Raw genomic sequence first — 14,211 nt, 5'->3', positions numbered from 1 at the left:
ACGGGACACTGGCATCTTAACTGCTAGGCTAAATGCCTGCCCCTAACTCATCTCTTGTAATATCTGTTTTTCTTGTGAGTGTTTTATAATGTGTCATACAGATTGGGAAAGTAGTACATGATTATCATTCATGAACAAGCAACTGGACATGTGTAATAAACAATTTGCTAGCCTTTGTTCCTGTTACCTGATATAACTGCTAAATCTTTGCAAGTTCCCAAGTGCTTGTCTCATTTTCATGGTGAGATCCTTAGGGCACACCTGATAGTTTACAAGAGGACTCAGGTAGAGTCTGACTGTATCAGGGAGATCTACATGATTAGATGGTTGGAACTTTGAAAGTCATATGATATCAGGTCCACCTCACATACAAATTACAAGCAGTCAAAGGGAGAGCTGCATGGGGTAAGATCTGGAAAGATTCCAAACACAAAGCTACTAACATCCTTAGGGACGTATTATCCTCCTGGCACATTTGTGTGTGATAGTACACATAGTATTTGTCACCTAAACTTTGGTGTCCAGAAGTTTTATTGGAGTTTCATTATTACATAGATATGGGTGAATCACTGGACTCAATTTCTATCCCACCTGCCTCAGAGGTAGACTTGGTCAGGAGTGAAGGTGGCCCTGGAGACTCTAAAACTTAAAACTCTTCAGTGAGGTCAGTCTTGTAGAGTACTTTGCCCTTAACCTTGAGTTTGATTGACTCTAGGTAGACATACATAGTGATGAATACTCAAAAAATCGTAATTTTTTAGGGTATTTGTTTAAAAAAAGGCTGGAACCACCTTGGAAACCACTCAAACTTGTGATATCTCTTCCTCTTGCCATTCATTATTTGTTTCTTTCAGTACACTATGGGAAGGAAAATTATAAAAAATCATTGATATTTATAATAAAAAATAGGTTATAGGATACAATAGACTTTAAATGAGACTTAAATGCTATTCTGTGAGTAGAGAACATGAGACAGAAGTGGCATGTGGGTGAGCTGCTTTTAAGTTCTTTTGTTTACATCATAATTCTTGCCTTTGCTTTGGAAATTGATGCTGCAGAAGAGAAAGGTTTGTCAGCAAATTTAATTGCCAGATTGATCTCAAAGTAATAGAATCAGACGTCAGACACCCTTACTTATCCCATGCCAGACACTATACTATTTTTTCTAATATTTTCTTTGAAAAGTTTCCTTTAATGCCTCTTTATTAATTGTTTTTAAGCAGTGGGATACAGGGCTATTGGCTTAATTTTAGAATAATTATCTTAATTACTTGAAGTGCAAAGATAAATGGCCACCCCCAGTCCAATGGTAAAAGAATAACCAGGGCTCTAGAAACCTTCAGCTAGTGGAAGGAACCCTACACTCAGTAGTGGTATAGGTTTGGAAGCAGGTAGAGAGTAGATTGTAGTTGTACCAATTTTATTTAACTCTGCCTTTATACTCATCTCAGTGATTTCTTACTTGCTATTGGGTAAATAGAAAATAAGGGCCAGGAGTATGTATCATGAAGTATGAAACATATTCCTTGGGGGTAGAAAACAGACTTAATCGAGAACAAAACGGCAAAGTTCAGTCACAAGAGTGAATTCATATTTGAAGCCTAGAACTTTGTTAAATAGGATGGTCAACAAACTCACAGATATGCTTTTAAATAATAATCATTAAAAATATCATCCAGAAACTAAGCTGAATATCTAGTACTGAAAATGGGTTTTATCATAACTCCTTCTCTACAGAGTGACCTGGCAGTGTAATTATTATCCCTCAAGACAAGTCCATCCCCCAAAGGTAAGTAATTGATTTCAAATGAAAAGAAGGCATATTGCATTAGATGGAGTTCAAAGAAATTCTGTTAAAAATACTAGTATTCAGAATAAGTATTTTGACACAAAATTGCATGTTAAGAGCTGCTAGGTAGTATATTTTCAGAGTGCAAGTGAAGCAGAACAAATAGTAATCATATTTATGTAATATCTTCTATTCAAGAGTCCGAGTCTCTTATTTAGTCTTTAAATTCCCTAAATGCCTGACAGGAGGAAGACTGTATTTACTGGCATTTAGCTTCTGGCCTTCACTTCAGTGTCAACATTTATAGAATATTAATACTTTCAAAGAGTAGCTGAGGTTAGTTAGGCACAAAAACACAAAGTCACAAAGGACAGGTGTCTCTATCCCCTTATCTACTTTTCTACATAAAACCACACATTAATTGTGAATATGTCCTTCAATTTTCAAGCCATTTGGTATTTACCAAATTACAGTATTTCCTGAGTCACATACATACATACAGATTCACACACAGACACACACACACACAAATTCTTTGTAGCCACTATATCAACCTAGGATTGCCTCTTTGGTCTAGGCAGATACTGGGTGAAATGAAATGTTCAATTAAAAGCTCTTTAATTCAAAGATTTGCATTTTAACCTATCTGCATTATTCATGGAGCTAACTTTTATCTCAGTATCCAGCCTAGGGAATTCATTGGGGGAAGCCAGAACCAAGTGCCATACCTGAAGGAGCTAATGAGGAAAATGCAGGAGAATCCAGAGGCAGAAATTTGGTTGATTGGAAACAGAAACAGGAAGACAAATTCTGAACGGAGGCCATGAGAGACAAGCAGATACTTCCCACTGGGCTAGATGATAGTTATTGTCTTTTTAGGTACCTGGACTATCTGCTGCACTTATATTTTTACTAACCCATTCTGCAAATATAACTACCTAAAAATATTGTTTTAGGGATGATGCAATATTATAACTGAGCAGGTATCTTCAAGTCACATTGTGTAATACGTCAAATGAGATGTTTTGGTTTCTCTTTATCAATCCCTAATATCTTCTTCATCTTACTGGGAAGAAAAGGAGTCTCATTATATAGGAAATATTTTGGCAAAATAAGTGCTGCCTCCTTACACAATTCAAATGGAAACCACTAACTTTTTATTTTTAAGATTTATTTATTTATTTGAAAGACAGAGTTACAGATAGCAGAGGCAGAGAGAGAGGTCTTCCATCCACAGGTTCAGTCCCTAGATGGCCACAATGGCTAGAGCTGTGCTGATCCGAAGCCAGGAGCTTCTTCTGACTCTCCCAGCAGGTGCAGGGACACAAGGACTTGGGCCATCTTCCACTGCTTTCCCAGGCCATAGCAGAGAGCTGGATCAGAAGTGGAGCCGCCAGGATTTGAAAGGTGCCCATATGGGACCTGGCACTGCAGACGGCAGCTTACTCCCTATGCCACAGCGCCAGCCCCATTTACTTGTTTTTATTATAATGTTCTGGTACTATTCCATCAATTTTTTATTGAAAATATGATTGATGTGAGCCTGGGCCCATTCTGGATTACCAACACAAAGTGAATACAAGTCAGTTTTATATATTTCTTTTCCTCTCATGCACACAATCACTAATTTCAAACATTTATCAAATACCTCATGTATGCCATGGACCATTCTAGGCACAGAGGATACACTAGTCATAAAAGAGACAGAGATCCTTGGCCCATGATGCTTGCATTCTTATTGGGTCAACAGCCAATAAACACAATGGAAATGGGAGGAGGTGTTAGGAATATGAACATACAGTTGATCCTCTTTGCTCTTAGATGCCATATTTACAAATTCACCTACTTGCTAAACTGTTTTTGTAACCTCAAATCCAATCCTCCTGGTGCTTTCCCAGGATTCTCAGACTTGCTCAGAATGGTGGAAAGTCAGTTGCCTGAAGCACATGTTCCCAGCTCTTGTTTCAGCTCTCACGTCACAAACAAGTGCTCTTTTCTGTTTATCTGGTGCCCTGCTTTTTGTGCTTTTTGTTGGTGATTTTGCTGATTAAAATGACTCTCAGACATCATGCTAAAGTGCTTTCTAAAGTCTGTGAGCACAAGCACACTGTGATGTGCTTCATAGAGTATGTTAGGTAAGCTTCTTTCTAGTGTCAGTCATAGCACTGTTGGCCATGAGTTTAGTGTTAATGAATCAATAATGGATATTAAATAGGGTGTGTTTCAACAGAAACACATACACAGCATAGTTATGTCTTAATCAGTTGACAAATGTAGGGATCACAGTCTCATAGGAACCCTGTCATAGATTTTCTTTATCAGCAATGGGTCAGTATTTGCTAATTCAGTGTTTATAGAAATATAGGGTATAACTACTATGAACTGAAATGTACTGTATTTTGAAATTGAATCCAAGGTATACCAGTATGTTTTGAAGGACTGGATGTGGTAAGTGAGAAAATGAGAAGTTAAGATTAACTCCAAGATTTTAGGTACCTTTCTCTGAAGGGAGGAGAGAACTTCCACTTTGACTATGACCCTGTTGGAATAAGATCGAAGTCAGCGAACTCAAAAGGCTTCCATAGCCTTGGCAACTCATGACTAGAGCCTAGGGAGATTACTGATGCCATAAACAAGACTGTCAAATTGTTAAGTCAACAACAGGAGTCACTGTGTACTTACTTCTCATGTGGGATCTGTCCTTAATGTGTTGTCCAATGTGAAGTAATACTATAACTAGTACTGAAACAGTATTTTACACTTTGTGTTTCTGTGTGGGTGCAAACTGATGAAATCTTTACTTAATATATACTAAATCAATCTTCTGTATATAAAGAGAATTGAAATGAATCTTGATGTGAATGGAATGGGAGAGGGAGTGGGAGATGGGAGGGGTGCGAGTGGGAGGGAAATAATGGGGGGGGCATTGTAATCCATAAACTGAACTTTGGATATTTATATTTACTAAATAAAAATAAAAAAATAAAAAAGATTAACTCCAAAATTTTTGGCCTGATAAACTAAAAAGATGGAAGTACCATCTATTGAGATGGAAAAGGCAACAGAGGAAATGGGATGGTTTTAGGTTTCAATTTTGGAAGGGGCAGTGGATTAGGAATAATCTATCTTCTAATATAAACCTGAGATTAAGTTGGATTATCTGTACAAGAAAGTGTTTTATGGCTGGGTGAGACCAGCAATAGGGAATGCAATCATTACCTGCCAAGGAGTGGGAAAAAACTCGATGGAGTCCAGTGGGGAGCAGTGGTCAAAGTCTGGGGTCAGACACTCGTGCTCTCATCATACCACTGTCCCCTCTTAACTCTGACAGCTCTAACTTTGCAGCGAAAATAGCCATGGGTGAGTTGAGGCAGCTATGAAAAAAAAAAAACCTAGCAACTGCTTTTCATATTTCAGCTGTTCTTATCAGGCTAAAATTCTTCCACATTTAACATGAGGTAACTTCAATTTAAGATTACCCAGTGGAGGCTGGCGCCGTAGCTCACTAGGCTAATTCTCCGCCTTGCGGCGCCGGCACACCAGGTTCTAGTCCCGGTCGGGACGCCGGATTCTGTCCCGGTTGCCCCTCTTCCAGGCCAGCTCTCTGCTGTGGCCAGGGAGTGCAGTGGAGGATGGCCCAAGTGCTTGGGCCCTGCACCCCGTGGGAGACCAGGATAAGTACCTGGCTCCTGCCATCGGATCAGCGCAGTGCGCAGGCCGCAGCTCGCTGGCTGCAGCGGCCATTGGAGGGTGAACCAACGGCAAAAGGAAGACCTTCCTCTCTGTCTCTCTCTCTCACTGTCCACTCTGCCTGTCAAAAAAAAAAAAAAAAAAAGATTACCCAGTGGGACCACCGTTAAGGCATAGGAGGTTAAGCTGCCCCTGCAATGCCAGCATCCCATATGGGTCCCAGTTTGAGTTCTGGCTGCTCCACCTCCTATCTGGCTCCCTGATGATGGCCTGGGAAATGCAGAAGAAGATGGCCCAAGTGTTTGGTGCCCTCCCACCCATGTGGGAGACCCAGATGAAGCTTCTGACTCCTGGCTTGAGCCTGGCCCAGTCCTGAACATTGCGGCCACTTGGGGAGCGAACCAGTGGGTGGGAAGATTCTCTCCCTATCTTATCTGTAATCTGTCCTTCAAATAAGTAAAATAAATCTTAAAAAAAATTTACCCTGCATTATTGAAGGGGAAAGAAAAAGAGCAAATTGCAGAGAAAAGGAATATTGGAAGGTGAAATTTCATTTTAATTGCAGCATATGTGTGATGATATCCTGAACATCCTAGACATGAATTATTTAAAAGTGGTGGGAAGACAGTGTTAGACTTTTATCCTCAGTCTGCTGTTTTTTTTTTTTTTAATTTCAATCTGCTCACCAGATTTCCTGCTTTTAAAACACACTTGTATTTTTAGTTCTTCATTGTGTCATAAAAAAGCAGAATGTAAATAAATAATATGGAGGGAGACAGCCCAGTAATATTCTCCTACAGAAAATACAGCAGCCCATGGCCATGCCACACTTAGAACAGGAGACATAAAGTGTAAATGCACTGCAAGATACACAGACATTCTGAGTCCCAGTACAAGGTGCCGGAAAGAGCTCAAAAAACTGACCTGAATTTAGTACACTTAAGGTCTTGTTCCAATCAAGACCCAGTACATTCTCTGATTAATAATGTGAGGGGCTGGTGCTGTGGTATAGCAGGTAAAGCAGCCGCCTGCAGTGACAGCATCCCATTTGGGTACCAGTTTGAGTCCCAGTTGTTCCACTTCCAATCCAGCTCTCTGCTATGGCCTGGGAAAGCAGTGGAAGATGGCCCAAGTCTTAGGGTCCCTGCACACTCAAGGGAGACCCAGAAGAAGCTCCTGGTTCCTGACTTCAGATCAGTGCAGATCCAGCCGTTGTGGCCAATTGGGGAGAGTCAACCAGCAGATTGAAGACCTTGCCCTCTCTCTGGCTCTACCTCTCTCTGTAACTCTCTTTCAAATAAATAAAATAAATCTTTTTAAAAAATCTGTAGAAAATATACAATCACATGGAGACTGAAAAACAAACTCCTGAATGAACAGTGGGTCATAGAAGAAACCAAAAAATTCCTGAAAATGAATGAAGATGACAGAGCAACATATCAAAACTTAGGTGATACAGCAATAGCAATGTTAAGAGGAAAGTTTACAGCAATTGGTGCCTACATCAAGAAATTAGAAATAAATGAGCTATCAATGCATCTCAAGTATCTAGAAAAACAACAACAAACCAAACCCAAAATTAGTAGGAGGAAAGAAATAATTAAAATTAGAGAACAAATAAACAAAATTGAAATAAAACCAATATAAAACATCAGTGAAATGAAGAGCTGTTTTTTTTTAAAAAATAAGCAAAATTAATAAACCATTGGCCCAGCTAACAAAAAAGAAAAAAAGAAGAGTCAAATTAATGAAATCAGAGATGGAAAAGGAAAGGAAATTTAACAACAGATACCAGAAAAATAAAAAGAATTATCAGGAATTACTACAAACAGCTATATGCTAACAAATTGGAAAATCTAGAAAAAAAGGATAGATTTCTGAACACAATCTACAAAAATTGAGTCATAAAAACATAGAAAATCTAAACATACAAATAACCAAGAGAGAGATTGAATCAGTAATAAAGACCCTGCCAACATAAAAAGCCCAGAACTGCTAAATTCTACTAGACTTTTAAAGAATAACTAATTTAATTCTTCTCAAGAAAAAAAGAGGGAATTTCCCCAAACTCCTTCTATGAGGTCAGCATCAACTTAATTCCAAAACCAGAAAAAGATACAACAAAGAAAGAGACCTATGGACCAACAGTTCTGAGAAACATAGATGTAAAAATCTTTGAAAAAAAAAAAAAAAAAACTAGCTAAATCCAAAAACACATCAGAAAGATCATTCACCCGGGTCAAGTGGGATTTATCCCTGGTACACATGGATGGTTCAACATACACAAATCAATAAATGTGATACATCACATTAACAAACTGAAGAAAAAACCATATGATTATCTCAACAGATGCAGAGAAAACATATGATAAAATACAACATCCTTTACCCTAAAAGCCTTAAGCAAATTGGGTATACAAGGAACATTCCTCAACATAATCAAGGCAAATTATGACAAATCCACAGCCAAAATCTTATTGAACGGGAAAAAGTTGGAAGCATTTCCACTAAGATTTGGAACCAGACAAGGATGCCCATTTTCACTATTGCTATTCAATACAGTTCTGGAATTTTTAGCCAGAGCCACTAGGCAAGACAAAGAAATCCATGGTATACAAATTGTATTATCCCTGTTTGCAAATGACATGATCCTTTATAGTGGAACCAAAAGACTCCACTAACAGAATATTGGAATACATTAGAGATCTTGGTAAAGTGGCAGGATAGAAAATTAACACACCAAAATCAATATCCTTCGTATACACAGAAAATGCCATGGCTGAGAAAGAATTTCTAAAATCAATCTCATTCAAAATAGCAACAAAAATAATTAAATACCTTGGAATAAATTTAACCAAGGAGGTGAAAAATCTCTATGATGAAAATTACAAAACCACTAAAGAAATAAACAGAAATACAAAAAAAAAAAAAAAAAAGGAAAAAAACTTCCATCTTCCATGTTCATGGAATGGACAAATTAATATCAAAATGTCCATACTACCAAAGGCAATTTACAGATTCAATGTGATTCCAATAAAAATACCCAATGACATTCTTCTCAGATCTAGAAAATTGATGCTAAAATTTGTATAAAAAATGAGATCTGGAATAGTTAAAGCAATCTTAAACACCAAAAACAAAGCTAGAGATATCACAATACCAGATTTTTTTTTTTTTTTTTTTTTTTTTTTGGACAGGCAGAGTTAGACAGTGAGAGAGACAGAGAGAAAGAGAGAAAGGTCTTCCTTCCATTGGTTCACCCCCCAAATGGCCGCTGCAGCCAGTGCGCTGTGCCGATCCGAAGCCAGGAGCCAGGTGCTTCCTCCTGGTCTCCCATGCGGGTGCAGGGCCCAAGCACTTGGGTCGTCCTCCACTGCCTTTCCAGGCCACAGCAGAGAGCTGGACTGAAAGAGGAGCAACCAGGACAGAACCAGCGCCCCAACCGGGACTAGAACCCGGTGCACCGGCACTGCAGGTGGAGGATTAGCCAAGTGAGCCACAGCGCCGGTCACAATACTAGATTTCAAGACATACCACAGGGCAGTTATAGTCAAAACAAAGCATCTTAACTTGTAGGTTGAACTTCATGCTATGGCTATGTGTCACTTCACACAAGTATATGTTCTGAGAAATGTGTTCAACAATTTTGTCATCGAGTAACATCATAGAATGTATTTACATAAACCTTGATGGTATAGTCTAGTACCATATAGGCTGTATGGTATATATTATGTCATCTAGGCAGTCTGTCATTAACTTGAAACATCACTGCAGTATGACTGCATTAGAAACACAAAGCTGGAAGAATCACAACACCAGATTTCAAGACATACTACAGAGCAGTTAGAATCAAAACAGCCTGGTGCTGGCACAAAAACAGACATGTAGACAAGTAGAACAGAATAGAAACTCCAAAAATCAAGCCATACATCTATAACTAGCTAATCTTTGATAAAGGAGTTAAAATCAATCCCAGGAAATAAACAATCTCTTCAACAAATGGTGCTGGGAAAATTAGATCTCCATGTGCAGAAGTAAGAAATAGGACCCATACCTTACACCTATACAAATATCAACTCAAAATGGATCAAGGATCTAAATCTATGATCTGATACCATCAAATTACTAGACAAGAACACTGTGGGGCTTGGCTCCATGGCTCACTTGGCTAATCCTCTGCCTGCGGCACCAGCATCCCATATGGGCACTGGGTTTTAGTCCCAGTTGCTCCTCTCTCAGTGCAGTTCTCTGCGGTGGCCTGGGAGGGCAGTGCAGGATGGCCCAGGTGCTTGGGTCCCTGCACCCCTATGGGAGACCAGGAGGAAGCGCCTGGATCCTAGCTTCAGATCGGCGCAGCACCAGCCATGGTGGCCATTTGGGGGTTGAACCAATGGAAGGAAGACCTTTCTGTCTGTCTCTCTCACTGTCTGTAACTCTGTCAAATAAATAAAAATAAATAAATAAATAAATAAATTTAAAAAAGAACACTGGGGAAACTCTGCAAGACATTGCCAAAGGCAGAGATTTCTTAAGACTTGAAGTATAGACAATCGATGCCCAAACAGACAAATAGGATTACATAAAGCTGAGAAGCATCTGCACTGCAAAGGAAACACTCAAAATAGTGAAGAGGCAAATAACAGAATGTGACAAAGTATTTGCAAACTATGCAACTGAAAAAGGATTAATATCTAGAATCTATAAAGAGCTGAAGAAATTCATCAACAACAAAACAAACAATCCAGTTAAGAAATGGACAAAGGACTTGAACAGGAATTTTTCAAAAGAGGAAATTCAAATGGCCAACAGGCACAGGAAAAATGCTCAGGATCATTAGCCATCAGGGAAAAAAAACAAATCAAAACCACAACAATTAGGTTTCACCTCACCCAAGTTAGAATGGCTCTCATACAGAAATCTACAAACAATAAATGCTGGCAAGGATGTGGAGGAAAAGGATACTCTAAATCCACTGTTGATGAAAATGTAAACCAGTATAGCCATTATGGAAGACAGTGTGGAGATACCTCAGAATGCTTAAAGTACATCTACCGTATACCCACCCATTCCACTCCTGGGAATTTAGTCAAAGGAAATGAAATCAGCATTTGAGAGTTATCTGTACTTCCATGTTTATTACATCTCAATTTACAATAGCTAAGATATGGAATCAACTCAGATGTCCATCAACTGATGATTGGATAAGGAAATTGTGATATATATGTGTATCTATATATATATATATAAAATAAATGTTTATATATATGTATATAGATACACATATAGTATGTAATACTACTCAGACATAAAAAATGAAATGCTTTGTTTTGCAACAAAATGGATGCAACTGGAAACCATTATACTTAGTGAAATAAGCCAGTCCCAAAAAGACAAATGCCATATGTTTTCCATGATCTGAGGTAACTAATATAGTACCAAAAATGAAATGTGTAAGAGTGAAATTGACATTTGAGATTCCATGATTGTTTACAGCCCTTGACTCTACTATTGAAGAACAGCATTTTTTCCTTGATACTATTTGTTGAACTCTTCACTTAAAGAGTAAGTAAAGTTAATCTTATATGTATAAAGTAAACTGAAAGTAGATCATTGTAAAAAATAAGAGAGGAACTATGAGAGGAAGGGCAGGAGCATGGGTGGAAGGGTGGTAGGGTGGGAGTATCACTATATTCCTAAGTCTGTATATATGAAATACATGAAATTTGTTTACCTTAAATAAAAAAATTAAAAAATCCCAAAAATTTCAGGAAAATTATGCATTATGAGCAAAAAAACATTGGGGAAACTCTGCAAGACACTGGCATAGGCAGAGACTTCTTGGAAAAGACTCCAAAATTCCAGATAATCAAAGCTAAAATAGACAAACAGGATTACAGCAATGTATCAATTTAATGAAACTTTTAATAAGTGTGTCAATTTAAACTTTAAAACTTTTTAATAAATGCATCAATTTAAAAAAAAACTTTTGTACCAAAATAAATTTATTTTTCATTGCATTTTCCATGAACTTTTTGAAGTACCCATGTATTAGTATAAATAAAAGGAGAAAATGCTGTTGATTTTGCTTGTGTATAGGCAGTGCTTCCTCATGACCACGACTGTATTTGGTATCGGTTCAGTCAGTCCTAGTCACCACCAGTGGGAGCTCCACTTCCTTTGCAATATCACACAAAGCTTTGGCTAGATTCTGGCTCTTTCCAAAGCATACCTGCCCTCTTCACAGCTCTGCTGCTGGAATTCATGACCGCTGTCCTTGGTTCTTCATGTCTCCCAGCAAGATGCTGGCAGAACAGGATGAAGGGGTCTGCAGTCTTAGCACAAATCTGTTGGAAATCACACTCACCATGGACAAAGGTATTTTCAGATGATTTCATGTGTCTATGAGTCAGAAAGGGCTTTGCAATTTATCTCTTGCTTCACCTAGTCCTTTGAAACTCTTGTGCTTGAATAAGCTATTTAACAAATCCTCTAGACAAGGCATGGACAAATTTTTTTTCTGTAAATGGCCAGACATAAAATATTTTAGGCTTTGTAAGCCATATGGCTTTTGTTGCAACTCCTTAACTCTGCTGTTATAGTGCAAAAACAGCCACATACAATAAACAAGTGCATCTGGCTGCACTCAATAAAACTTTATTTACAAAACAACTTTATCTAAAGGCTAGATTTGGTACTGGGCAATAGTTTCTACATCCCCCTTTTACATCAGCAAACTTCCAACCTGTTCATTATTTATATTTTAAAAAATCAAAAACATTGCACCATTCTTCACAGAAGCAAGGAGAAGAGGATGCCAAGCACTGGAATGTGTAAAATGTAGAAAAATTATCAAAATGACTTCTTACCAATCCCTAAGAAAATGGTTCTGTGCATGACTTAGCATTTCTTTGTTTTATGAAGCATGGGTGGGATTGCATTCTATAATAAGAAAACATAAGACAATACAGTAGGCTCATTGCTTTGGGGAAGAAGAGAGAATTGAATGGAAAACCATCATTGTTAGTAATGGGAGTATTTGGAATAACTTACCAGTCTTGTACTGCATTGAAGGATTCTTCATTTGTGATGTCGTACATTAAAATAAAGCCCATGGCCCCACGATAATAGGCTGTGGTGATAGTCCTGTATCTTTCCTGGCCTGCTGTATCCTAAAAAATAACAATGATAATTTTAGAAATAAAGCAATCCATTCTGTGGGAAATTAAAAATTCTGGTAACAGTCCAAACACAGTCTGGAATCTGCAATGTATAGCTATCTTTTCTAATCTTGTTTTTCCTAAAGATTTCCATATGGCAGCACCACAAGATTCTCAAAGTTCTTTCTTGGTAAAGATCTAGCTCAAAGTATTTTCTGCATATCTTCACTCCTATTAAGCAGTATCTGCATATAGAAAATAAAGCAAAAGGAAAGATTATACCTATCTAAAAATCTGTGCCTTTCTGTGTAGCTTAAAACCAGAGGATATATTAGCTCCATCATTTTGTGTCTATCATCCATCTACTAAGTACAAGACATTGTGAAGGGAAAAACAGAGTTTATGAAAAGGAGCCTGTTTTCACAGGGCTTACAGTTCAGTCTTGGTATATTCCACTACAAAAATGAGAACTAAACTACGTGTTTTCTGTGGATGTCTGAGTCAGATAGATCTGGGTTTCAGCTTCTGCTCTGCTGTCAGACAGCTGGGGGACATGGACAAGCTCCTGAATCCCTGTAAACTAAACTCCTCTATGATTCAGAGTTGCAGGAAATAATTCACGTAAAGGGCTTCACCCAAAGCATAATATACAAAAAGTGGTCAAGTAGGGGCCGGCGTCATGGCACACTAGGTTAATCCTCCACTTGTGGCAATGGCATTCCATATGGGCGCCGGTTCTAATCCCGGCTGTTCCTCTTCCAATCCAGCTCTCTGCTATGGCCTGGGAAAGCAGTGGAAGATGGTCCAAGTCCTTGGGATCCTGCGCCCGCGTGGGAGACCAGGAAGAAGCTCCTGGCTCCTGGCTTTGGATCGGTGCAGCTCTGGCCATTGCGGCCATTTGGGGAGTGAACCAATGGACAGAAGACCTTTCTCTCTGTCTCTCCATCTCACTGTCTGTAACTCTTCCTCTCAAATAAATAAATAAAATCTTTAAAAAAAAAAGTGGTCAATTAACATTGACTGTTGTTTGTGAAATGTGGAGAGGCAGTCTACATGAGGTGGGAGATGGCAGATTACAAGAATAATGTCCTATGCCTAGAGAAGAGATGACATGCAATAGTAAAACTGTAATTAGGGGCAGATACCTCGCTGAAATGGCTCATATTCATCACATCCACTGTACACTACAGCTGAAGAAATTGTTCTTAATTCAACCAACTCTTGCCCCTTTGTTTTCTCAGGATCTAGGGCATCACTTATAATCCAAACGCTTTGCCATTTTCCCCAGAGATGGGAGTCTAGCATTCCTTTCCCAGTACACTTCAGGTGCATTTTGGACTGACACATAAACCTTCTCTGCAATTGCAGTCTGGATCTCTTTTCTCTCTTATTCTAGAGATGCCTCCTTGTTACCTATTATGCACCTCTGCTCCCCTTATGGCTGAATATTCAGCCCTTGAAGGGCACACTTTCAAGTGTTGGATGGCCATGAAAATACTTGTCACTACCTGGACAGGCTCATGTACACACAGATATCCTCTTGTTTGAATGTTTGTACTCTATGATGGACAACAA

General features: G+C 38.6%; 1 protein-coding gene across 2 annotated transcripts in view; it reads right to left on the bottom strand.

Moving 5' to 3' along the window:
* Window positions 1–14,211, bottom strand: part of RAB3C (RAB3C, member RAS oncogene family) — a 294,344-nt gene that overhangs the window by 137,185 nt on the left and 142,948 nt on the right. For both annotated transcript variants that reach the window (XM_017344732.3, XM_002714050.5), the window contains exon 3: window positions 12,530–12,648. In XM_017344732.3, the coding sequence (XP_017200221.1) occupies window positions 12,530–12,648 (119 nt within the window). The remainder of the gene's footprint in view (window positions 1–12,529; window positions 12,649–14,211) is intronic.

The sequence above is a fragment of the Oryctolagus cuniculus genome, chromosome 14, assembly GCF_964237555.1.
Source record: "Oryctolagus cuniculus chromosome 14, mOryCun1.1, whole genome shotgun sequence".
Lineage (NCBI taxonomy): Eukaryota > Metazoa > Chordata > Mammalia > Lagomorpha > Leporidae > Oryctolagus > Oryctolagus cuniculus.
This window is presented reverse-complemented; position numbering and strand designations above follow the sequence as displayed.